Below are 27,596 nucleotides of genomic sequence, written 5' to 3' on the forward strand. Positions count from 1 at the left end.
AGAAAGAAACAGAGAGAGAAACATTGAGAGCGAGAGAGAAAGATAGAGAGACAAAGAAACAGAGACAGAGAGGAGAGAGAGTAAGAGAGTGAGAGAGAGATTTATGGCAGATCTCTTCAGATTAGAAAGTTGAGGACTTAACCCCTACATCAAAAGACATGAATAAAATTACTGTTAGATTCTTCCTATTGCACAATAATTTTGGAATATTACATAGTAAGAGATATACAGGATGTCCCAACCACAATTAAACCCAACATTTCTGTTGCTAAGTGAGACATTTGTTAAGTGAGCTTTGCCCTATTTTTATGACCTTTCTTGCCACTGTTGCTAAGTGAATCATAACAGTTGTTCCATTAGTAACCCGGTCATTAACTGGAGCTGGCTTCCCCATTGACTTTGCTTGTCGGAAGGTCACAAAAGAGGATCACATGACCCAGGATACTACAACGGTCATAAACACGAGTCAGTTGCCAAGCATCAGAATTTTGATCAAGTGACCATGGGGATGTGGGGAATGCTGTGATGGTCACAAGTGTGACAAACGGTCATAACTCATAAGCCATTTTTATTTTTAGTGCTGTCATTCTTCTTACAAAAGAACCAGTGGTGGGTTTCAGCCAGTACGGCCCGGTACGGTAGTAGTGGTAGTAATCGGAAGCAGCAGTCACTGTAGCGATATGGTGGTTCGTTTGGCCCACCTTCCCGCCCATGTTCCATATCTGTTTTTAAGGCAACTGGACCAATTGCACATGCACACACAGCGTGTGGCGCCTGTATGACCTCCGATGAGCAGCTGGGTGTCACGGGGGCATTGGAGTGCGCATGCGTGTGCAGTGCACATCAGGCACGTGCACAGCACTCATCCGGTGCGTGTACGAATGGACCACGAGCAGCATACCGGTAGCGAAGGTAAGAGCAACCCACTACCGACAAGAATCTTTTCCCCATTTCTATCATAAGGGGTCAGGCATGGTACCTTCTTATCTGTTGCAAAAAAAGAAAACAACCCACCTGTTTTTTGGCTAAGCTGATAAAGGAAACACTTCCGCAGATCGGCATTGTCCCTGAATGTCAGCTGCAAAAGGGAGCCAGATTTCTTCAGCTTTTGCATTAGCCACAAACCTAGGGGGTGGGGGGGAAACAAAATTATGAGAGTTCATTTGCAAGAAGAACAACCATCAGACCAATTAGTCTGGAGAGATTCATTTTTTAAAAAAAGAAAAATCTGATTATGCACTGTGAGATTTAAACTTCCCAGTTGAAACACCAGGAGACTCTGTGAGCACTAAAAAGAGCTTTATTCAACTTTTGCAAAAGTGACTCCCCTTGTTCTTGTGACTCCCCTTGTTCTTATGTGAGCAACAGAAGGAAGAGAATAATGCATATGAATACAAGATTTAAATACAGTTTCAAAGGAAAAGAAACACCACTCCTTATTATCAGTGGTCAGTTTACGTCAGATAAGTTTTGGCTACATAATAGCAGTTTCATGGACAAGAAATCCCCCATAGTTGCCATATTTTCATCATGATAATACTATCAATTTTAGCATAACAGCTGCTTTCCTGCCAATGTTAGGCTAACCTGACCTGGAGTGTACTAATCAATTTATAGCTTTCTTATTCCCCTAAAATCTCCCTTCTTACATAACTCTGTATCTAATGTCTAACAGCTGGTTAGGTTATAAATAGGATAAATATGGCATTCCTATTGCTTTCCTTTTTACAGGAATAATTCCCATTTATCTCATGCACTCAGAAAGACTGCCTGCATTTTACATACTCACAAATGTTTATTAGAGATCAAACAATGTTTATGAGTACCATTTTTATATCTCTGTTTTTGCCCTCCTTTTTTTGGGGGGGGGGGTGACCATGCATGTGCAAAATGACCCTTGGGCTAACATCAAAAGGAGTCCCTGAAGATTTTACTCTGCTAGTAATTGCTGACTATAGGGGGCAGTGTTCAGTTCCGTCTCAAGACCAACAAGTCTGTGTTATCTGAAGACATTTCTGTGGTCATGTGGCCAGCATGACATCAGAAAGCACTGTTACCTTCCCTCCAAAGTGGTACCTATTTATCTACTCGCACTTGCATGCTTTCAAATGGCTCAGATGGCAGGAGCTGCAGCGAGGACGGGAGCTCACCCTGTCGCGTGGCGCTTGGGTCGCAAACCCAGGCTGTGGCTTTCCAGCTGACAAACCCAGCTCTCTTTACCCTTGAGCCATCACACCACTCTCTGTGTAATAGCTGTGTGTGTATCAGTGGTGGGATTCAAAATATTTTACTACTGGTTCTGTGGGCATGGTTTGGTGGGTGTGGCTTAGTGGGCATAGCAGGAGAAGGATACTGCAAAATCCACATCCCCTCCCAATCAGCTGGGACTTGGGAGGCAGATAATAGATGGGGGTGGGGCCAGTCAGAGGTAGTATTTACCGGTTCTCTGAACTACTCAAAATTTCCGCCACTGGTTTTCCAGAATTTGTCAAAACCTGCTGAATACCACCTCTGGTGTGTATGTGTGTAATGTAAAGGTCAAAGTGGTCCCAGTTATGATGGGAGCACTCAGGGCTGTGACCTCTAAGTTGGAAAACTGTCCGCAACAGATTTTAGGACTGACATCAGAGCTCTCTGATCAGAAAAGCACAGAGTTTGGAATAGTTAATGTTAGCTCCCATTATATGAACTTGAATATTTACCCATTTCACCTGCCAGGAGCTCTGCATCCAACTGTAATAAGCCATGTATATGTTTATATGAGAAAGGGTTTGGATGCTGACACTTTTGTCTTTCTTCTCAACCGATCTTCTTAAGGATGCTCTTTGAAAATCATGCTTGGAAAAGAACCACGCTCAATTAAGAAAGGCGCCCGAGAACCTGACCTCGTAATATCTATGACACATCTGATCCTATATTATGCCTTTTACTCTATCCACACCCATTTCTTCTTTCAGCCCTTACCCACGGATGATTCCAGGGACTCTTACCTGTACTAACCAAAGTACTGTTGTTGTACAGCGTCCCCAGGTGAGGTCCGGAGAGGGACAGGAAGGTGTGTAGCTTATTGAGGTAATAGCGAAACCTGGGGCGGGTCAGTACCGATCGGATGATCACGTTACCGAGCGAGTGACCGATGAAGCTACAGAAATGCAAATAATACAATTTATACCTTCCCCCTCTCTCTCTACACACTGACACACACATGGGAGAGGGGGAGGGAGAGAGAGAGAGAGATACTGAGACTATGTGCCATCTAATTAATGTTAACTCTTAGTGACCACAGGACAGATTTTGCTCCATAACAATCTGTCCCTGGCATGGTCCTTTGGGTTCTCCAACGATGCACCCATCACAACTGCAACTGATTCCATCCTTCTGCAAGGGTGGGCTTCAAAAATGTTAGCAAGGGATTCTCTGCCTGGTTGCTGGGTGGGCATGGCCACAAAATGGGCTTGGCCTAGTCAGTCTCCTGCACCATGGTGGAGGGGGCACGTTTTTGTCCTCTCCAGGCTTTCCTTGAGCTTCTGGGAGGCTCCAGGAGGGTGAAAACAGCCTCTCCAGGCTCTGGAGGCCCTCTGGAGACCCATTTCCAGTCTTCCTGAACTTCCAGTAGGCCCATTTTTTGCTCTCCCTGAGCCTTCTCATGCACCCTGCATCCATAACAGGCTGCATGGGGGTTCTTGGGAGGGGCAGGTTGGGCGGGGCCAGCCAGGAGTGGGATTTGGGGGTTCTTCAACTGCACAGAATCTTAGCTAGAGGTTCTTCCAAACCCTTCCAAATCCCCAGCAGCCTACCCCTGCTTCCTGATGCTGATTATCTTCTTCCACCTCTCCCAACATTGCAACTTTCTCCAGATCCCTGGGTCTTTCAATAATGGTGCTGGGTGTAACGATTAAAGGCAGCAGGCTAGAAATGGAAAGGCTGCGACTTCTACCACGGCCTTAGGCACAAAGACTGATGGGGGGTTTAGGCTGGTCACTCTTCCTCAGTCATAAAAAGAAGGCAGCAGCAAAACACATGTTGGCAAGACAACTTCAGTAATCAGGAATCCAGGCTGTCTTGATGTCTATGGAGATTCTCCATCATCCGGTTGTCTCAAAGGTGCCTTTTCCCCAAAGGCATGTGGACTTTCTTGAGGTGTTTTTTTTCCCCCCAGGAAAACTTCTGAAGAACCAAAGAAGCTTCTTCAATGAGAAGTGAAACAGTTTCAAAGAAAAAAAGAATCAAGGAAATCTAGTTGCCTTTTGGGGGGAAAACACTTTGGGGACAAGGCTGACTTGAGGCACAAAACTCAAACCCAAACCATCACACTTCAATACTAATGGAGAATAAACACACAATCTTGGTAACTACAATAGGAATTTCCCAGCCTCGCTCATACTAAGTTTGTTAAGACAAGTTCAAAGTCTTTAAGATACCTTTTCCCATATTTCACCCATGGGTGAAATGCTCTCAAGTCTGCTACAGGTTCACTTTGTGTGTACATGTGCATCACAGACCAGTGGTGGATTCTGGATCCCATTCCAACCAGTATGGTTGGAATGGGTCCGGGGACATCCACATGGATGAGTGCAGCGAACACATGCGTCTTAGCACCTCTGTGAGCCTCCGCGATGCTCCAGCTGCTCAGCGGAGCATCGCACAGGCGCTGTACGCCAAAGACTTAAAAGATGGGTAATGAGCTCCGGCGGGCAGGTGGGCCCTCCGGAGCACCGTACCGGAACGGTATCCGGTGCTCCAGGCAGGCTCCGGTACGCCCATACCGGGGCATACCACCTGCAGCCCACCACTGCCACAGATGCTAAGAAGCCATTTCTGAGTCTGCAAAGGTAAGTAGAGCAGCGAGGGGGAAACAGGTGTGCTGCGCGATTTAGATTTCCTGCTTTCTAGCGAATATAAATCATGTGACACAGCTGATTGTCACCCAGCTGATCATCAGAACTTTTAAAAAACTTTTTATTTTATTTTATTTTTTGCATTTGTTTACTACCTATTCGCCCAACCTAGTCGTAATAAAAAACAAAGAAGTTTAAAAAAGTTTTTAAAAAGTTCTGATCATCGGGTGGCACAGCCGATTGTCACAGCTGATTGTTGGAACTTTTTTTCTTTAAACATTTTTTACTACTAGTTCAGGAGAACAGTGTAAAAAATGCTTCAAAACGTTTTTAAAAAAAGGTTCTGACGATGGTGCGGCACAGCCGATTGTCACAGTAGATTGTCGGAACTTTTTTTACTTCTTTGAACATTTCTTACTACTAGTTTGGCAGAATAGGTAGTAAAAATGCTTTGAAAAGTTTTTTTTAAAAGGTTCTGATGATCGGGCAGCACAGCTGATTGTCACAGCTGATTGTCAGAACTTTTGTTTTTTTTAACTTTTTAAAAGTATTTTTTACTACTGGTTCGGGCAAATCGGCCAGAGCTGGCAGCATTTCACCCCTGAACTTTCCCTGCATGAGGTAAGGGATTTTCTACTCAGGAGGGATGAACTATTTTTCTTCCCTGCCTTCTGATTCTTTTTTCCAGCTTCCCCACAATCTCTCACCCCAGGAAAGGACCCCAATGTAGCCCCGGAGCCCATTTCCTTCTTCTTGCCCTTTTACCTGATACGTGATATTGATAAGTTGTATAGCTGAATATGTTGAATGATTTCATCCAGCAAGCGATCCGTCATGGTATCAAAGTCCGCAAAGGTATCTGTCTGTGAAAAGAAAAGGAGGTCGGGGGGAGTATTTCCCAAAGTTGGGGTCACTCCGGACGAAAAGAAACAACTTTCCAAGACAATAATTGAAAGAAGTAAAATTGTACTATATGTGCTTGGTGATTACAATTAACAAAAGAAAGAGGAAGTGGATGAAGATGAAGATGAGAAGGGAAAGGAGAAGGAGAAAGAGAAGGGGAAGGGGAAGGGGAAGGAGGAGAAGAAGGAGAAAGAGAAGGGGGAGTGGGAGAGGGAGGGGAAGGAGAAGGGGAAGGAGAAAGAGAAGGGGAAGGGGAACGAGAAGGAGAAGGAGAAGGGAAAGGGGGAGGGGGAGAGAGGGAGGAGAAGGAGAAAGGGAAGGGGAAGGGGAAGGAGGAGAAGGAGGAGAAAGAGAAGGGGAAGGGGAAGGAGAAGGGGAAGGGGAAGGAGGAGAAGAAGGAGAAAGAGAAGGGGGAGTGGGAGAGGGAGGGGAAGGCGAAGGGGAAGGGGAAGGGAAAGGGGAAGGAGAAAGAGAAGGGGAAGGGGAACGAGAAGGAGAAGGGAAAGGGGGAGGGGGAGAGAGGGAGGAGAAGGAGAAGGAGAAAGGGAAGGAGAAGGAGAAGAAGGAGAAAGAGAAGGGGGAGGGGGAAGGGAAGGGGAAGGAGAAGGGGAAGGAGAAAGAGAAGGAGAAGGAGTAAGAGAAGGAGAAGGGGAAGGAGAAGGAGAAGGAGAAGGAGAAGGAGAAGGGGGAGGGGGAGAGGAGGGGAAGGGGAAGGAGAATGAGAAGAAGGAGAAAGAGAAGGGGGAGAGGGAAGGGAAGGGGAAGGAGAAGGAAAAGGGGAAGGAGAAAGAGAAGCAGAAGGCGTAAGAGAAGGGAAAGGGGAGGGAGAAAGAGAAGGAGAAGGAGAAGAAGGAGAAAGAGAAGGGGGAAGAGGGAGGGGAAGGAGAAGGAGGAGGTCAGCTACTGACAGGAAGCCCTGTCACTGACACAGTAGGCCTCACCCAATGAATGTTGAATGGAGCAAATATAATTAATGTAAGGAATGAACGTGCTAAAACCTTCTGTCAGTGATGGCGAACCTTTTTAGCACTGAATGCCCAAATCGGAACATGTGTGCATGCATATGCGCCAAAGCACCAGAACCCAAAACCAGCTGGCCGGTGCAGATGTGTGAGCCGGCCAGCTGGTCTTCAGGTTTCAGCATGTGCATGCATGCCAGACAGCGGGTCTTTGCATGTGCTGGAGCATCGGAAACCCCAAAACCAGCTGGCCAGCATGTGCATGCCATTTTGGGGGGTGCGTTAGCCCAAAAACCAGCTCCCCAAATGGCCTGCTTTTGGGGCATTTTGGCTGGCTTTTTGGCCATTTTGGAGGGTGTGTTTGGGGCCATTTTTGGCCTGGAAAATGGCTTGAAAATGGCATGAAAAATAGTCTAAAAAAGGCCTGAAAATGGCTAGAAAATGGCAGAAAAAATGGTGTGGTTTATGGGCATTTGGGGGCATTTTTGGAATTGTTGTCAGGCTGTTTTCCGGTGCTCCAGAGGCAGGTGCATATGTGTACCAGAAACCAGAAGAGCAGCTGGCGATGGCACACATACCAACAGGGAGGGCTCTCTGTGCCACCTCTGGCATGCGTGCCATAGGTTTGCCATCGGGGCCTTCTGTGCATACCTCTGATGTTATCAAATCTGCATTGGGCATCTAATTTGGGTAAACCAATTTTATTTGGAGATTGAAGTAGAAATCACCTTTAAGATGAATTTCTTAAAACTTTACACAACTACCCAGACAGGCAAGACAAGGGTAAATCAGTTCCATAGAGTTACCATGTCTTCCTGGACGTGAAGTCAACTAGAGTTGAGCTCGGCTTGAAAGAGAAGTTATGTTTATCTTCCCTAGACACCCAACATGCTAAGAAGAAGCATGACTGATACGTGAAAGCTCAAAATGCAGCTTCTTTGTAGAGAAACGGGGCATCCTAATTGTTTATTTAAAATATTTATAGATCCAATTTTCAGCACCTTTGTTCCATAAAAGAGGATCATAAACTGAATGAAGACTTATTTTTTATTTTGCTTTGCCTGAACCGACACTAAATGATTCCCTTTGAATCTTTTCAGTTTTCCCTGATATTTTGAAAGGAAAGAATCCACTGAATGACAGAGGACACAGACAAAATGTGTAGATGTCTGTTTTCAGAAGCCAGAGGGCAGCAGGTAGAGAAGAAAAATACTGCTTCAACTTAACCTATCCTGCTTTCCTATGCCTAACTTCTGTGTATCTGTTGCTTCTGGCCTTTGCATATCAAGGGCGATATATTGCTTATTGTACTTTTCATGGTCATCAACCTGCCCAATACATGTTAGCTAAGGAGAGGATGTTATGGCTCCTAAAAGCTGAAGGTTGAGGGAACAGAGCCTGGAAACAACAGTTGCAATTCTCTCTGTTTGGAACAGTTTTGTTCCCCCCAAACCAAAGTACTTTTATCCAATTACAGAATAACAGAGTTGGAAGGTACATTGGAGGTCTTCTAGTCCAGCCCCTGCTCAAGCAGAGACCCTATACCATTCTGGAGAAAGTTCAAATTGTTTCTTCAAAGCTTTCAGTGATGGAGCACCCACAACCTCTGGAAGCAAGCCAGATGGTACACTGTATCTGTACCAGTGTACCAGATGGTACGCTGATTTATTGTTCTCACTGATAGGAGATTTCTGTTTAATTCTAGGTTGGATCTCTTCTTGATGAGTTCCACCCGTCTTCTCCTGCTCTCAGGTGCTTTGGAGAATAGGTCAACCCGCTCTTCTGATAGCACCTCAAATATTGGAACTCCACTATCATGTCACCACTAGTCAAAGGTGGAATTCAGCCAGTTCAGTCTGGTTCAGGTGAACCTGTTAAAATTCTGCCCAGTTTGGCAAACCAGCTAATCCCACCATTGGCTGGCCTGCCCCCCTGTTTTTCAGCCATTTTTGGACCAAAAAACACCCCCCAAATGGCCTGAAAATGGCTGAAAAACAGCCTGAAAAATAGCTGAAATTGACCCAGAAAACCGCTCAGAAATGATTGAAAACAGCCTGGAAAATGGCCCCAAAAGCAGCTGAAAAAGCAGCCGAAAAAATGACCAGGGGGGCAGGCCAGCCAGTGGTGGGATTAGCCTGAACCAGTCAGAATAGTTGACTCCCACCTTTAACTATTCTATTCTATTCTATTCTATTCTATTCTATTCTATTCTATTCTATTCTATTCTATTCTTCAGAGGTTATTTTCCAATATGTACTGATGTGTTTCAAATCTCTTGTACTTTGCATTTTAATTGTCAGGCCTTTTTCATGTTAATTTATTGTGGGTTTGCCAGGACAAGAAAAACTGACATGTATTTAACACCAAAAATATATTGATATGAAACATTGTGAGCAGATTATTTTATGCTTCAGACCTCTGAGTTATAACTTTATAAGTTCTTGGGAGTTAATGGGAGATTGATGACATCATGTATCCGTTTAACGTATTGGATAAAACACGTATTGTATAAAACAAATCATATGATTTACAAACGGATAGGAATAGGTATATTTTCATAGACCACTTTAGTATCTGTGGAGAATATATGATTTTGTTTCTTGTTTTAATGTTTGGGGAGGCAAAAAAAATAGAGATGATTCCGATTGCTGTCAAAGGTACATTGATTTGGAGTATTTTGAAATTCTGCAATGAAGCCAAAAGCTTGCTCTTCAGAATTTCATGAAAGAAATGGAATATTCTAGGAAGACAGTGCTGCTTACGAAGAATAGCTCACGAAATCAATTCTGTTGCTGCCGCCGAGTTAACAAAAAGCAATAAAAAGCACTTAATCAAAGAATTAGGAAGGAGAAAATGCTTGCGACATGGCAGTAATGACATTAATGCAAATGTAATGAAGACGTCTCCCGAAATAATCCAACAGAAATGAAAGACTAACAAATCCGAAATGTTTCATAATGGAAACTAATGCCATAACAATATTTTGTTTTTGCTGAAGTAATTTGTGATCTTGGTGGCAATGTCCATTCAATGTCACTTTTCACTTGTACCAGTGTTGGCTAACCTTTTCGGCACCAAGTGCTGAAATGGGAGTGCGTGCACATAGGCATGTGTGCATGTGCCAGAAACCAGAGGAGCAGCTGCATGCATGCGCCGGGAACATGATCTTCCAGTTTCTGGGGTGTGCATGCACACTGGCCAGCTGGTCTTCATGCCCACATGCGTACCAGAAACGGGAAGACCAGGTAGCCATTGCGCATGTGTGCTTCAGAAATAAGAAGATCCTCTTCCAGGCACATGCATGCACATTGAGCGGCTGCTCTTCCAGTTTCCATTGCTCCTGCACACGTGAAGAACAACTGGCTGGCACGCCGGAAACCGGATATCATTAAGAGGGAAACATGTTCTTTATAACACGTCCCTGGTGATTGGAAAGGCCCAACAGAGTCTCTATTTCCTTAGAGTCCTGCAAAAAAAAATCAGGTGGAACAACAGCTGATGACCTCTTTCTATCGGTCCAACATAGAAAGTGTCCTCACATATTGCATTCTAGTATGGTACACTGGTTTAACTGCTGCGGACAGGAAGGCACGACAGAGAGTGATCAGTTCGGCATAAGTAACTATTGGTTGCCCTCTGACACCACTGGATGACATCGCCAGGTCTCGCTGCTTTAGCGGAATAAGGAAGATACTCAGAGATGATTCACACCCTGGTCAGTGTCTGTTCGCACTTCTACCACCGGGTGGAATACATAGAAGCATAGCCAGCCGAACAAATAGATTTAAAATAGTTTCTATCTTTGGGCTGTCAGACTCTTAAACACAACCGCAATCACACCATGCACACATGGAAACATATGACTAGTTTTTCTTTTTCTTTCTTTTCTTTTTTCTTTTCCCCTAATTACTTGCCTTGGGATTAGTCTTTATACTATTTATGTTGTTTGTATTTATTGTCATGTGATTACACCAGTGAGGCTAAAACCAATTTCTTTGGATTTATTTTGTACAATGACAATAAAGGCTATACTATACTGTACTGTACTGTACTGTACTGTACTGTACTGTACTATACTATACTATACTATACTATACTATACTATACTATACTGTTCTGACCACCCTTCCTCCTTTGCCCACACAGAACACACTCCGGAACAGTACAAGGGAACAAGGTTTATTGCACAAGCAAACAGAAGGTTCTGTGGCAGTAAACCACCAAGACAAAACTCACAAAAACAAAACACGAAAGCAGCTATCCAGCTTGCTAGAATTCCAGACTAGAACTTCTGGCATAAGTCATCTGTTGACTGCTGCAAAGGGCGTATGCACAGTCAACCCTTTTTATAACCTGGAGAGGAGCCTCCTGATCAGCAGCTGAGAGCTCTTATCACCAATAATTATGCCCACGCTCCTTGCGTCTATGGGCGCGGCGGTAACGAGCATCCGGGAACTCCCTGCTCAGTTCTGACTCACTGTCTCGTGACTCCTCCCCGCTGCTCCAAGGCATGGCATCGGGAGCCCCCCTCCTCTGGCTCTCACTGCTGCTCCATGCCTCAGGCGCCTCCTGGTGGCCGACCAGACTCTACGATCCCTGCTCAGCGTCGGAACCCTGTCCAGGGTCCCCCACCTCCTCTGGAGCCGACTCATAGGGACCCTCACTCTCAGAGTCTGGTGGCAGCGGCAACGGCGCCTGCTGGGCCACAACACTATACTATACTAAATGCAAACATCAAGTTCTCAAACGAACCGCTAAAGGATGAATCAAATACCTGGTTCCTTTCTGACATAAGGAAGTCGAGTTTCCCTCCAGGGAGGCCCAATTCAATGAACGTTTTTACCAGTCGAAGATCTGCACTGTTACCTGCAAAAACCAAAAAGTAAAGACTGTGATCCATCTACCCTTTGGATACACTTTTGTGTCCCTCTATGTAGTCAAGATTGCTCTATTTATATCTAGTAGTTCATATTTATGAAGGAAATGGAGAGGCAGTTTGGTGTTAAGGCAGCAAGCTAGAAACCAGGAGAATGGGAATTCTAGACCTGTCTTAAATATTAAAGCCAGATGGGTGACTTTGGGCTAGTCTCTCTCTTTCGCTCTCTGTCTCTCTCTCTCTCCTCTCTCCCCCTTCCCTCTCTCCCTCCCTCTCCCTCCCTCTCTCCCTCACTTCCTCTCTCTGCTCCCCTGGGAAGGAGGCAATGACAAACCACCTGAAAAACCATGTCAAGAAAACCGCAAGGTCCAGGTAGTTGCCAGGATATGGAAATTGACTCCAAGGTACCATTCACCACTCCCCCAAAATTAAAGAAATGTAATTTACAATTTTTGAACTGCAGTGGACTATGTGTGAAATGTTGCAGACATGCTCAAATATCATGGGGTCAGCTTGCATATGAAGGACCAGATGTAGAGAACAAGAGGCCGAGTTGGTGGGTGGAGTTAAATAAGTTATGAGTCCGGAGTCACTACATCCCCATAAATGGTCTAAATCGGACCCCTGTGGAATTCTATTGATCCTTATCTGGTGCCAGTTTAAAACTGAACTTTACTTCCCTAGATTTTTGAGTAATAAATTGTTTGAACTGCAATTTAACATATAATCCTGAAAATCTGCCTGACCCCAGAATTGCTGATGTGGCCCAATAGAAGCAAAGAACTTGGGAGGAAATCCATATGAACGTCTCTCTCTCCCCCTCCCTCCCTCCCTCCCTCCCTCCCTCTCTCTCTCTCTGTCTCTCTCTCTTTCTGTCTCTCTGTGCCTCTCTATCTGTCTCTGTCCGTCTCTGTCTCTCTCTCCCTCCCCCGCTCCCTCTCCCTCCCTCCTCCTCCCTCCTTCCCTCTCTCTCCCGCCCTGCCTCTGCCTCTCCTTCCCTCTACCTCTCCCCCTCCTTCCCTCTCCCCCTCCTTCCCTCTCCCCCTCCTTCCCTCCCCCCTCTCAAACACATACATGTGTGTTTGTTTGTGTCAATGTGTGTTGGGGGGAGATTGCCTTACCATCTAGCCCATGGACACAGATCACAAGGTGAATCCCATCTTCAAAATTTTCTTCCTCTTCCTCTGGTGGAAAATACGGGATATCAGAAGCTAGTATGGATAAGTCACTGTACAGAAATCCTTCAATCTTCAGCTCCTTTTTAAAGGTTTCTTTGGCCTGATAGAAACTGGAGAATACACCAATAAATCACAGGCTGAACAAGGCACTCGGTAGACTGTAACTACTACTTGGACCATTGGGTTAATTACAACAGATATCTCGGTGGCGGAGAAGCAGGACTGATTTAGTTGTTCAAATCTGAGTGCAAACACCATTCCTTAATTTCCCACATTTGGGTGCAATGTCAATTCAGCAATGTCAAGAAACACAACCTATTCAGGCTCTTGTCTATGGTAAACGAAGGCAAGTTATATAAAGGAAGCCCATTTGAACACACAGGCCTAATTTTAGGAAGGATACACTGCAGAGAACCCTGGAAAACCACAAAAGATGAACGAGAGGTACAAAGGCATGGTGATGCACCCACTGACGATGCTAAGAAGCTTCTAAAGGGGCGCCACCTCTATCCGTGATGGAGAACCTATGGCATGCAGGCCACAGGTGGCACATGGAGCCATTTGGCAGAGAACGTGAGGCGTTGCCCTGTCAGCGGACTAGTGCGTAATGCGAAGGGTTGCCAGGTCTGCTTCCAAAAAATAGCGGACAAGCGGGGGGAGGGGGTGTTAAGTAGTAATTTTTTTTTTAAATTTACAATTAAATTATATATTTTCTTACAAACATTTTAACACGTATTAAAATAATCACTTCAAAACTTTACTTAAAATTCAAAACATCAAATATATTATAATGATATGTAAAATATTAAATTACATTTTACTTTGCTGCCGTGATACGTTATTGAGGGTTCCAAAACATACCTATCCAACTAAGGAAAAAGTATAACATAAAAATAATAGGTAAATGCGAGTTAAGAAAAATAGTATGTCAATAATTTTATATACTTTTATTAAATGTCTTGTGAAACAATTGGGTATGATTAATAATTTTTTCGGAGAATCGAGTTCAATGGCTATTCGATCTTTGTCTCATTCTAACTTATGGGGAAAAAAAGACAAAACGCGATTCTCCTATCCTTATTATCTTAGAATGTACAGCTTTAGATTATGTACCATTTCATCCTAAAGCTTTTGAATAAAAAAAAATGTCCACTATTTTGTGAAAAAAAAATAGTGAACATAATGTGAAAAAAGCGGACTGTCCGCTCAAATAGTGGACACCTGGCAACCTTATGCACATGCACGCACTGGCTAACTGACTTCGGCCTTGATTTGAGGCCATTTTTCACCCTCCGGAGGCTAAGCCTCTGGAGCACGAAAAACTGGCCCTAAGGGCAAACCGGAAGTTCAGGAACATACTTCTGGTTTGCTCGTGGGGCTGGTTTTAGCCCTCCGGAGCCTTCAAGTGCCTTCAGGAGGCTTCCCTGAAGGCCCCAGAGGGCTAAAACCAGCCCTATGAGCAAACTGAAGGGAAGCTCCTGAAGCCTCCGGAGGGCCTCCGGGAGGGCAGGGGAGGCTGCTTTCGCCCTCCCCAGGCTCCTATAAAGCCGAAAAAAGCATGCCAAAAATGGTGGGGGAGCACTGGTCATGCACACATGCGTGCTGGGTTAGTGTGCATTGCATTATGGGTGCGGCATGCCCACGCATGACCCCCCCTGCGCTCCCCCCGCTTTTTATAAAACCATCGCAGAATAATGCTTGTGGGTTAGGATTTAGGAAATAGACTTTTCCTATCATTTTTTTTCAACAAGAGGAGGGAGGGAGGGAGGGAGGGAGGGAAGAAGGAAGGAAGGAAGGGGAAAGGAGGGAGGGAAGAAGGAAGGAAGGAAGGGGAAAGGAGGGAGGGAAGAAGGAAGGAAGGAAGGGGAAAGGAGGGAGGGAAGAAGGAAGGAAGGTACTATATGTTTACATTCGGCATCATCCTTACCACTTTAGGATCTGTTTCTGTGCAAATGTTCAGTATATCAATACTTTTATAAAACATATGTTCCTATCCTCACGGATCCTACAGAAGAGTAACTAGCCCTGATGGTCTCAAGGTTAAAAGATTTTTTTTTCTATATTTTACAACCAGGCTCAATGTTTCTATAAAACCATCACAAAATAATACTTGAGGGTTAGAATTTAGGAAATAGACTTTTCCTGTATTTTTTTTTTCAACAAGAGGAGGGAGGGAGGGAAGAAGGAAGGAAGGAAGGACGGAAGGAAGAATAATAGAGTTGGAAGGGACCTCAGAGGTCTTCTGGTCCAACTCTTTGCTCAAGCAGGAGACCTGATATCATTTCAGATAAATGGTTGTCGAGAGACTGTTTGAAAGCCTCCAGTGATGGATCATCCACAACTTAGGAAGGAAGGAAGGAAGGAAGGAAAGAAGGAAGGGGAAAGGAGGGAGGAAAGAAGGAAGGAAGGAAGGAAGGAAGAGGAAAGGAGGGAGGAAAGAAGGAAGGAAGGAAGGAAGGAAGAGGAAAGGAGGGAGAAAAGAAGGAAGGAAGGAAGGAAGAGGAAAGGAGGGAGGAAAGAAGAAGGAAGGAAGGAAGGAAGGAAGGAAGGAAGGAAGGAAGAGGAAAGGAGGGAGGAAAGAAGAAAGGAAGGAAGAGGAAAGGAGGGAGGAAAGAAGGAAGGAAGAGGAAAGGAGGAAGGAAAGAAGCAAGGAAGGAAGGAAGAGGAAAGGAGGGAGGGAGGGAGGGAGGGAGGGAGGAAGGAAGGAAGGAAGGAAGGAAGGAAGGAAGGAAGGAAGGAAGGAAGGAAGGAAGGAAGGAAGGAAGACACTATATGTTTACATTCAGTATTGTCTTTACCACCCTAGGATCTGTGCTGTGCAAATGTTCAGCATATCAATACTTTTGTAAAACATTTTGAAAAAAAGTCAATCCTTACTTGAGCATTTGTTCATTGTCTTCTTCCCCCACTTTACTAGATTCGCAAGAGATGACCCCAAAGGACCCTACTGGTTGGTGGGTGATAGGAGAAGTGACCTGCTTGGTGGACAAGACCGTCAGTGGAGGTGTCTCTTTGAGAACTGAAGAAAAGGGCAGACAGGTGGCCGTGCAAGAAACAGATAAATTGACAATCTCCAGGGCCTTCTTACTCTTGAGCCCCAAAGTTTCTGGCACTGCAGAATGAAACCCGGTGCTATTTGCTACGATCTTGAGGTCTCTTTTTTTCAGCTCAGTGTTGCACGATCCACACTCAGGTCGGTTGTCCAGCTCAACTTTCTGTAAACGCGTGATGTCTCTACTGTGGACCAGAGAGGTAGTAACAGAGTGTCCCTTGGTGAAGTTCAATGTGTATGCTGAGTCTTCTGAATCTGGATGGGCATAGCAAAAGTCCATCATCTCATTCTCACTGTTTGAGAAGGCATAAACATCTGCAGCATACAAATTGTGGTTATGATTCATGTTTGCATCCTCATGGTAGACATCCAGATGAGAAGCATCTGTATCCAAATAGTTATTGGCTGTTTCTAAAAAGTTATCCTCTCTTCTCTCTGGCAACTTGCATTCTACTTCAGGTAGCACCCCCCATGTGACCTCCAAACTACGGTCTTCATTCTCAGGAAAGCCATCAACACTTCCTTGTAAGTGAGCAGTATTGCAATCAGATGTTGGGTGATCCATCAAAGCACTGGGAAGCTGAGGTCCTCCATCCTGGCAGGCAGAAATATTTCCCACTGAGACCATTCTGGCATTTCCTATGTCCACATACTGCCCACCTGAGATGTTTTGATCAGGTTTGGATATATCCATGGCTTCTGCAGGTTCCTCGGGACTGCTGATCTGAGGAGCAGAGAGTGATTTCGTCAACTTGTTGGGCTCCACTTCTCTTTCTTCTTCCTCATAAGGCAAGGAGCTGATGGAAGTCAGCGAGGCTTGAATGCCGTTGGGCAAACTTGTATTGCTTTCTGTGTGTCCACCTTCCAGAGAGTTCCGGTGGGTTGTGTGCCTTTCGACGAGCTGGTGAAGGATCTCACGATCCCCGGTCAATTCCAAGGCTTTGCTCTTCGCATCAGACCAAGCCACCGAACTGGGCTCGCTTTCAATTCCTGAGTCTGAAATTACGGATGAAGATCTCTTAATAACCCCTGAGGTCAGGACCTCTTCCTGCTTTTCCATGTGATGCTCCTTCAGACGTGACTTGGACTCTTCAACAACCGTTGTTGGAGTTGTTGGGGTGGAGCTGAAATTATGAACTACGTCAAAGGCCCTCTGAGTTTCACTACGTTGATCTACTGGTGTCTCAGTGAACGTTGGTTTCTCAGAAGCAACAGTAGATTCACAAGTATCCCTTTGAGCTGCTTGGCTCAAAACAATCCCATCCACATGTTTAGGAGGTTTGCAATTGCCAGCGTCGCACTGAGCATTCATAAGAAGCATTGATTGATTCTGGTGAACGGTCTTACGCACGGGGTCCATATCCAAATATGGCACCTCTGGGGCGAGCCTATTATTATTTTCTGTAAATCTCATCGGTCCCTTAAAGTTCTTCGAAGGATCTTTCAGGAGATCTGACGGCAAGCTAGATATCACATTGTTCTCCAGCTCTTTCCGAATGATGTAGGACTGGACATTTCCATTCATTGTATATACCTGAGTCATGGACTGAGCCTTGAAATTCTTGTCTGTACAGGAGTTACCTTTTGAATAGCCCAAAGGAAACATCACATTTCTATGTATCCTGTCCGTATGTATAACGAAAGGGATGCTGCTCCTGTAGCCCCCTTTTGCTAAAGGAATATCGTTGTTTGAGGAAGGCTCTTCATTTCGGTCAAGGTCCACTTGAGAATTGTCCACTGCAGAAATCATGTAGTTTGCCAAAATGTCTAAGCCCTGAACTGAAAAGGAAAGAAAAATGGGACCATTAGGCACCAAGAATATGACAACCAGAGGTGGTATTCAGCAGGTTCTGGCCAGTTCTGGAGAACCGGTAGTGGAAATTTTGAATAGTTCAGAGAACAGGTAAATACCACCTCTGGCTGGCTCCGCCCCCATCTATTCTCTGCCTCCCAAGTCCCAGCTGATTGGGAGGGGATGGGGATTTTACAGTATCCTTTCCCTGCCACACCCACCAAACCATGCCCATCAAGCCACACCACACCTACCAAGCCACGTCCACAGAGCCGATAGTAATTTTTTTTGAATCCCACCACTGATGATAACATGAGAAAATCCTAATCCCAAACCCAAATGAGATTACTTTGACATCAGTGTACGTGTCAGCTCTGAAGCAAGCCTGGCTGAAGACATCTTGTGCTGCCTCATAGTTGCCACGAAGCCTGAGAGGGAGAAGGGAGGGGGAAGTTGATAGCCCAGCTACAGTCAAAACAAAACATTTTCCTGTGGGAACCAAGGTCATTGAAACAGGTGGCTGTTGAAGGAGGAGAGGAGCCTGTCTTCCCTCTCCATTGGGTAAAGTGTCCAGTGATACCTGGGAGGGGGCATTTTTACTTTTTTAATTAGGTGAAAATTGTGGGAGCTGTTGTAGTTGGTTTTCACCGACTGTGCCGATATGATGTGTCCAATAAACATGTTCTTTGAGGAATGTACCTGCCTCATAATTCTCCTGTCAGGCCTGTAGTTATGTTTCTTTTAGGATTTTTGGCCTGCCACACTTTCTATTATTTTCCTATGCTGTTTCATTAGTGTAGTAGTTGGGAGTGGGGAATAGAAAGGAGTAGGATTGTGGAATGTGTTGTTCTCATTCTTTTCCAGAAGCTCAAGGTCAACTTTTGTCTCCGCACCTCAACATTTGACCGGAAGAAGCTGGGTGGAGATGCCAGCGTGGAAGATGAAGATTGGACCATGTGATGGATTATGGGTGGGGGGGATAAGATCATGAACTTTCAACTGGGTGGAATCCCAGGAAGCAAATCAGATTTGGGATTTCATAGCACAAGGCCAACATGTCTGTCTTATTAAATTGGAACTTTAAGGAAAGTTTTGCCTTTGATTCTGATTTAATTCTGCATGATATTTGGAACGCTGACATCTGCTTTCAATGGGTGCAATACTTGGAATCCTGACATTATGATTTAGATTACCACCTTTCTCAACGTAGTGGGTTTTTGGGGGGTCTGACACTCGCATGTCCTGATGCGCTTCAGCAACCAATGTCCATATGAGCATCGATTAACTCCAAGATTAACACCAGACCATCCGTCAAGAAGTAAAGAGTACCCTGATCAAGGAACTTCCAAACAAGCTAACAGTAAACAGCCCAACCAAAGAACCTCCATAACCACTTCCACCAACACTGGCAGATCAAGCTACCAGAATATAAACTGAGAGCAAATCCCACTCCCTACTAGCACTGATGATGTTATCTACTTTGGCAATGAAACGCCAGCAAGAAAACAAGAAAGCACAGGGAGCATTAAGGGCCATTCACTACCGTGTTTGCACACACACCTGTAAACTGCAACTCACAATTCCCCTCATTGGGAGCCATGCAAGCTTGAATTGGTATGAGTTGTATTTTAGCTTCTTTTTCCTTGGCCTATGTACATGCTGAGCCTTCTTCAGTGCTCTGCAAAAATTGTTCACTCTTCTTTAATTTGTCCTGTTTCTCTTTGGGGGGGAAAAATCAAAACATCTGCATGCGCTCACTGAAACAGGACTCAAGAGATAGACCCATTTCTGCCACTTGATCAAACGAATTAGCCATGAAATTTTGCTCATGCCTCATTCACAATGCTTTGTGCTTCATCAGACCATTCCTAGGAGGGGTAAAAGGTTTGAAGTGTCAACTTCTAAAGCACTTCCATGTCTGTTATCAAGTTGATATTGGAGGAAAGGGGGGGGGAGATATACCTTTGGCTAGAGTCAGATTACTACAGCAGGCTTGTGAGGTGTGAAATTTTACAACCTGCTACAGCACCTCATTGGCAAATATGATTTATGACACAGACTGAGGGGAGGGGAGAGGAGAAAGAGAGGTAAAGTTCAGCTCTACTTTAACCAAGGTTAGATCTGACTCCATGCGGGTATTGCCGAGAGGTTGTTCCTAATAACTGACTGGATTTCTTTTGAAACTTGGCTCAAGGCTCTTAGGTTAATTAGGACATCTTTTGGAAACCAGACACCAAGGAAATCCCTACCCCATTGTGAATGAGCAAGGCGTTGTGTATCCAAAGACACTTTCCCCAAATTAAAGGGTGGATACATGTTTGTGAACCCCTTCCTCACAAATTAGAGAAAGAGGTCATGGCCAAATTAGCTCATCCATGGACTGAGGATACATGCCTATATTTTTTCCCACCAACTCAAGGAAGGTTGGGGAAGAACAGGGAAAGGATCAGCTTTGGAAGGAGTTTCTGAGATACACAGGGGTACCACAGTCAATAGAGAGACTGCTGCCTGTTAGGTTTTGCAAGCAGGTTATGCAAGAATATAGTTACGGTCCTAACTATACAACACTACAATTTCAAAGAAGGCGATTCCAGTTCATGAACCTTGTTGGTCTCTGTACAACCTCTCTCTCCCTCCCTCCCTCATTCTCCCTCTCTCTCCCCCTCTCCCTATCTTTCCCTCTCTCCCATTCTCCCACTCCATCCCTCTCCCTCCCACTCTCTCCCTCCCTCTCCTTCCCTCTCCCCCTCCTTACCTCTCTCTCTCCCCCTCCCTCTGTCCCTCCTTTCCCCCCTCCCTCCCTCCCTCTCCCCCTCCCCCACTCTCTCATACACACATTTTTCTCACTCTGTGTACAACTATCTTTCATTAAATGGAATTTAGGACATATTTTTTTTTAAAAAAAAAAAAAACCCCAGGCATAGGAAAATAGATCCTATTCCAGGCCCTGTTGACTTTGAGCTGAATATTGCTTCTTTTCCCGAATGGAACAATGTAATTGCACATAAACCATAACCACACACATACAAAACTGAACAAAATTGCACATAGAATCATAGAGCAGGAATACAAAAGAAAGCATCCCTGACAGATAGATTTCCCATAAACATATCCAGGGAATAGGATGTTTCACTGCCAAGCAGCTCTCACTCTTAAAAAAATATATATTCTCAGAATTAACTTGAAATCTGCTTTTCTGTGACAAAAATCCATTGTTCCATGTCTGGAATTATAGGGTGGCCAAAAAGCTCCTTGCTTCCTGGGCAATGTTTTTCCTTCACAATCATGCACTACCTTCCCTGTCAGCTGTCATCTTATGCTTCTTGTGCTTCGCTGTTAGGCAGTGATAGACTGTCATGAGCTGTGGGGAAAGGGGGATCAGTGGTGGTATTCAGCCGGTTCGGATCGATTCACGTGAACCGGTAATGACAACCTGCGGGAGCCCATCCACCATGCTAGGCCATCCTATTTAGCAAGCTGCACACCCGAGCAAAGTGCACACTCACAATTTCAGTGTGCAGTGAACCTGTGGTAAAATTCTGCGAAACCCACTTCTGGGGACATTGAGAGTGGAATACTTGGGGAAGCGAAAGTAGAGACTCACTCCCTCGAGAAGCTGCCTCAAGGTCATCCAGATGGAAAAAAGGAGGGAGCCTCATATCAAGCTGTGCCTGGACAGACCATTATGAAAACATCTCGCATGGATTTGATTGGAGAGGAGTGGCCAGTGAGAGGCAGTCAAAGGAGGAGTAGAACAGAGGGATCTCAGCTCCTGCTAAACTATCAGACTGCCCACAACTTAAATCTCTAAAAAGAAACAATCCTTGGCTTCATTTGTTGAGAAAGGTATAGTTTTATTAGAGATCAAGCAGCCTGGCATTCCCTATAGAAAGGTAGAAACAAGCACATCTCTCCATCAATAAAGGAGAATATTTGTAGCTCAGGGTTGAAATGAGGGGTCCTTGGTGCTCTCTGAGCTTGCTTTTTTCTTCTTCTTGCAGATGTTTCATTAACCAAACTAGGTAACATCATCAGTGCTAGAAGGAAGTGAGGTTTGCTTTGGCTTCCCTGTCTCTGTGGGTGGAAGCAGTCTTTGAGATTATTTGGTTGGGATGTTTGCTGTTGGCTTCTTTGGCAGTTTCTTGATTTTGGTATTGTATACTTGATTGTTGGTCTGAAGTTAACCTTGGAGTTAATCTACGCTGATCTGAGTGCTGATGGCTGATGGAGAGGTTTCTGCTCCCAGGGGGATGCTGGAGGCCAAGTGCTGCCTGTCATACCCTCTAGCCACACCCACCATGACCACGCCACCCAGCCAATCATTAGGGCACAGAACTGGTTCTTAAATTATTTGAATCCCACCACTGGCATGTAGATGTTGTTAATGTCTATGTGTCTATTGATGGCTGATTTGTCAAAGTGGCAGGCTTCTAGAAATTCGGTAGAATTTTTTGGACTTGGCCTGGTCTATGATGGTTAATTAACCAGCCCTGGTTAAATCTGCCTATGTATTGTGAAATTAAAGAATTTTTGTCATGTCTTCTAACTGCCAAATGGACTCTCTCCATGACAAACTTTCTTGCAAATGTGGCCCGACAATTCCGTCTCAAAAGTAGCACTTTTTAAGTAAGTTTTTAAGTAACGGTTCATTCTGCGCTAAAACTGAAAGCTCCCAGAAACGAAAAGGCATTCCTACCCCTGCCCACCTTGATAAGGGAAATCAACATATCGGTCCTCAAAGATAATTGGTAGTGTGTTCCAGTCTCCATCAATGTCCAGGCATTCCACAGGGAGAGGTGGCATGCGGGTCAAATACTCAGAATACCGAACTTCGGTTGAGATCTGGCTGTGATGCTGGATGCTGTTGGGAAGGAGAAAATCAGAATGCAGCTTTTCATCATCATTCGTTTTTTCTTCTGATCTGGAGGAGGGATATTTCCCTCTTCACCTATTAATTTCCAATGGGTTTTCAATAATCCTATGGTGAATTGTTTTTGAAGGTTAACAGTTCTATTGGAAGTTAGGAAATGAGTAGAGAGTAACAAGAATGAAATAATCAGATGGGGGAAAAAGGAGAACTTCACACTTTCACTGGAAACTCTACCTTCTCCATGGAAGACACATGATTTAGGACTGTGTTATAAACTGGAGATAGATGATGTCATATCCCTCTCTTTCTGTTGAGAGAGGGCTGTTTCAAACCAGCGGTCCTCTCTGTCCAAAATGTGGACTTTGCTGCTTTCAAAAGAGTGTCCTTTGTCTTTCAAAGGTAGATGGACAGCAGAATCTTGTCCTGATAGGTTTGTTCTCCTGCATTACGCCATGCATTTATGAAGTGGTTGTTTTGTTTCCCCAATGTACAGATCTATTGTTTGGTTTCCCCAATGTACAGGTGGCTCACTGCATTGTACTGCACATACCATATCTCTCAAGAGAGGGGGGAAGGATATGACATCATCTATCTCTAGTCTACAACACAGCCTTTCAACAGTCCCAAGAAGGCTCCACACACATTTGTGTTCCTCAGCTGATCCCGAGGACATAGATAAACAACCAAGTGGCCACAATGACTCTCTAAAAGAATGCAAATGACCAACTATCTACAAGGAGAATAAATCCTTCCATTCTCCACCATCGAATCAGAGCTGAAGAAGCTTCTTGGATGAGAAGAGTAACGTCTTCAAAGAAAAAACAGAAAGTCCAGTTGCCTCTTGAAAAAAGCATTTTTGGAACAACCATATTAGATGACTGAGAATCTCTGTAGACAAAGACTAGCATCCTTATGTTCCCACAATGTCTCAATCCAACCCCTCTTGAATTCCATTGACCCTTATCTAGTGCCAAATTAGTGCAGATATTTAGTTGGCCAGATTCTTGTGTATAAGCATGAACAATAAATACACTTAACTGGAACTTATCGTGTGGTCCTGATTCTTCACACCTGATACCAATTGCTTAATTTAAAGCAGAGATAACTAACATTTGAGCTGGCTGAGTGTTATGCTTAATATTTTTTGGGGAGGGGGGGACAAAATGTAGATTAAAATGATGTTTCAATTGTTTTTATTCTTTAAATGTTACATCTATGGTAGGGTTTCTAGAGCAATGTTGAAATAATTTCTACCCCAAATTAGAGAACCTTTGCAGCTTCTGTTGAGCTTCCTCTTTGTCCCCTCTTCAGTTTACTCTTATTAAATCAGACCGAATAAATTCCCATTGTGAATTTTCCCCCAAAAAATGTCTCCTGTGTCCCATTAAAAAAAAAAAAAATGGTAGAATGAGAAAAACAATAAAAAATCTACTGCATAGAAAAATAAATAAATAAATAAAAACAATGAATCTTATATTATAGAACATGGAGCTTGGTGGTGACTATCACAACAGAAAGGCTCAGAGATAAGTACAAGCCTCTTTAGCATCTCTCACTTTGATCCATCTGCCTAGCAGATCTTCAAGGCATCATTCATCACTCATCATTCCCTTGTTTGCCCTCAACCATGAAGTGAAGATGGTGTTGTGGCCCACTGGTGGCCTGTGGAGCTGTCGGCAGAGTCGGACAGCGAGGAGATTAGGGAGGAGCATGGGCCAGTCCTGGAGGCTGGGGAAGGCTCTGATGAGTGCTCTATATCAGAGGCAGAGATGGGGCCAGGGCCGCCTGGCAGTGACCAGATGCCTATGGAGCTAGACAGCAGTGAGACAGAGGAACAGCTGGAGCCTGTTCCCAGTGTGTGCATACGCAGAGTTGCCAGAAGAAAAGAACAACTCAGAAATCAGGGTCGACTTGGGAGTAAAGTCACAGGTGGAAGGTGATTGGTTCCTCCCATAGGAAATAAAAGAGGAGCGAAAGTGGGCTTTTGCAGGAAACCATTCATTTCAGGAGTGTGAAGATCTGTCCATGAATCTCAGAGACTCTGTGCCCAGTCTTTCCTTGCACAGCACCTCATTTGGAAAATATTTACATGGCAGCTTTCCAAGACGGATAAGGTCTGTAGTCACAATTACTCCTTTGAAAGACTGTTTGCCAGGCCTTTGCCGAATGTGAATGAGAGGAATTCACAGTGGTTTAATAAAAGGGCTTTTGTCAGAACCAAGACTCTGCTTTGTGCTTTTTGGGGAAGCCTAGGTCAGGACAGGTGTAAAGAGGAGAACTTCACATGTTCAGTGGAAGCTTTACCCTGAACTAGTTATTCTCCTCTAAATGTGAAACCAAAATTAAGTCACCAGAGCCTTCTCTGTTTCAATAAAGGACAATATTTGTAGCCCAGGGTCAAAATGAGAAGTCTGTGGTGCTCTCTGAGCTTGGTGGTTTTCTTGCAGGCATTTCATTACCCAAACTAGGTGACATCAACATCATTATCATTGGTTAATGAAACATCTGCAAGATGACACCCAGGTTCAGAGTGCACAAAAGACCCCTTCTCTGTTCCTTAAAACTTATTGCAGCAATTCTCCCTTAGAAAAAATAAAGAATATTAATATTTGATATGGAGGAGGAGGAGGAGGAGCAGTAAGAGGAAGAAGAAGAAGAAGAAGAAGAAGAAGAAGAAGAAGAAGAAGAAGAAGAAGAAGAGGAGGAGGAGGAGGAGGAGGAGGAGGAGGAGGAGGAGGAGGAGGAGGAGGAGGAGGAGTAAATGGAAGAAGAAGAAGAAGAAGAAGAAGAAGAAGAAGAAGAAGAAGAAGAAGAAGAGGAGGAGGAGGAGGAGGAGGAGGAGGAGGAGGAGGAGGAGGAGGAGGAGGAGGAGGAGGAGGAGGAGGAGGAAGAGGAGGAGGAGGAGGAGGAGGAGGAGGAGGAGGAAGAGGAGGAGGTGGAGGTGAGGTGGAGGAGGAGGAGGAGGAGGAGGAGGAGGAGGAGGAGGAGGAGAAGAAGAAGAAGAAGAAGAAGAAGAAGAAGAAGAAGAAGAAGAAGAAGAAGAAGAAGAAGAAGAAGAAGAAGAAGAAGAAGAAGACGACAACTATGGGTCCCTGGCACTCTCTGAGCTTGGTGGTTTTCTTGCATACATTTCATTACCCAAAGTAGGTGACATCAACATCATTATCATTGGTTAATGAAACATCTGCAAGATAACCAAGTTCAGAGAGCACAAAAGACCCCTTCTCTGTCCCTTAAAACCTCTTACACCAATTCTCTCTTTTAAAAATAAAGAAAGAACATTCATATTTGATATGGAGGAGGAGGAGGGGGGGAGAAGAGGAGGAGTTGGAAAGAAGACACTGAAAATGACATACAGGCTTTCCTGGAAAGTTGTTGCAGCACATTTTTGATGCTCCGCATAAAAGAAGGCCTCCGAAAATCTCTTTACCTAGTGAAGAAATATACAACAATGCATGTCATCTTCAAAGCAAGTCTCATGCAATTAGTCCACCTAGAATCAGAGTCAAATGTTGCTATCACTGTGCCTCTCTCTCTTTTATTGATTTAAAAAATAATCAAACTAATTTAGATGAATTATGTTATTCTGATAGAACCCGACTTGAGTTCCAAACAATATTGAATAAATTAACCAAATAGATGCTACAGAGGATAAATATTTTGTCCCTCATTTAAACAAACAAACAAACAAACAAACAAAGCAATTTGATGAAAGCTGTCATCCCTTTCAACTTTGCACAACTGAATTTTTTCCAGTTGGCATTGAAATAATAGAACAATTTCTGTAAACAATGGATTTGATCAAGGATCAAATCAATTCATTAATATTTTAATAAATTTTACCACATTTTCCCCAAAATAAGACATGGGCTTATTTTCTTTTGACCCCAGAAATAAGCATTTTGCCTTATTTTGGGGGAGGTCTTATTTTTTTTGAGGTGCAGGATGCGGCGAGCCTGGTCACCTTATAGCTGCTGCTGTATTGCAATATTTTCAGGGAGGGCTTATTTTGGCGCTCAAAAGCCCGATTGGGCTTATTATCCAGGAAGGTCTTATTTTGGGGGAAACAGGATAATTATCAATAACAGAAAGGCTTTAGAAGACACCTAAAGAAAATTGACTGTCAAGATTGTAGCACAAAGCAATACCACAATAGTCTCGAAATTAACACTATACACTTCAACCTGATTCCATATCACTTTCTTCTTCTAAGCTGGGCACATCAGAAGTTCTGCAAGGTTACCCTTAGCGTGTGATGCTCTTGAACAAGGTACGTTGTGACGTCAGGATGTAGGGTTACAATTGCCAGAAATTGAGTCCACACGGCTAGAAGGTGGGAGCAGAGCCATCCAAGGTCTTTGCTGATCTGCTCTGCTATCTTTTCTGAATTACTCAGCATCTAGAAGTATGAAAGACAATGTCAAGAACAGCTAGTTACAATCATTGTCAACTCATATAGCGTTGGCATGCCTGTTATCAAGTTGCCATGTTGAGGAAAGGAGGGGAGCGCATTCCACGCATACCTTCGGCTAGAGTCGGATCTCAGATTACTACAGCAGGCTTGTGAGGCGTGCACCTTGTTGGAGAATGTGATTTATGACACAGACTCAGGGGAGGGAAGGAACAGGGGCAAAGTTCAGTCATAATTTAAATGAGGTTAGATCTGACTGCAATAGGGTATTGCCGAAATGGTGTTCCTAATAAATGACTGGTTTTCTTTTGAAACTTGGCTCGAGGCTCATGAATTAATTAGGGCACCTTTAGGAAACCTGACAGACAGTCAGATCTAACCTCATTTAATGATATTACAAGCTCAGGATTCAAAAGAATCTTGACAGACTTGAACAATGGGCTCTATCCAACAAAATGAAATTTAATGTGGATAAAAGCAAGGTTTGCCTACCCTTAGGCAGGTAAACCAAAGGTACAAGTACAGACTAGGTGAAACCTGGATCCGAAGTAATGACTGTGAAAAGGATCTTGCAGTCCTAGTGGACGATCACTAAATATGAGCCAGCAGTGTGCGTCAGCAGCCAAAAAAAGCTAATAAAATCCTGGATTGTATAAACAGAGACATAGAATCAAAATCACGTGAAGTCTTAGTACCGCTTTATACAACTTTAGTAAG

The 27,596-nt window shown here is 44.2% G+C and overlaps 1 protein-coding gene across 1 annotated transcript in view; it reads right to left on the reverse strand.

Annotated features, from left to right (window-relative positions):
* The window catches only part of FAM135B (family with sequence similarity 135 member B), a 166,278-nt gene that overhangs the window by 1,823 nt on the left and 136,859 nt on the right, over nt 1–27,596 (reverse strand). The window contains exons 10-18 of the mRNA XM_081952314.1: nt 26,712–26,867; nt 25,825–25,898; nt 22,305–22,459; nt 15,632–17,585; nt 12,698–12,864; nt 11,475–11,566; nt 5,604–5,701; nt 2,991–3,142; nt 931–1,125 (exon numbers count right to left, since the gene is read on the reverse strand). Of these exons, the coding sequence (XP_081808440.1) occupies nt 931–1,125; nt 2,991–3,142; nt 5,604–5,701; nt 11,475–11,566; nt 12,698–12,864; nt 15,632–17,585; nt 22,305–22,459; nt 25,825–25,898; nt 26,712–26,867 (3,043 nt within the window). The remainder of the gene's footprint in view (nt 1–930; nt 1,126–2,990; nt 3,143–5,603; nt 5,702–11,474; nt 11,567–12,697; nt 12,865–15,631; nt 17,586–22,304; nt 22,460–25,824; nt 25,899–26,711; nt 26,868–27,596) is intronic.

Source organism: Natrix helvetica, assembly GCF_964273705.1.
Source record: "Natrix helvetica genome assembly, chromosome: 4".
In the NCBI taxonomy this organism is placed as follows: Eukaryota; Metazoa; Chordata; class Lepidosauria; order Squamata; family Natricidae; genus Natrix; species Natrix helvetica.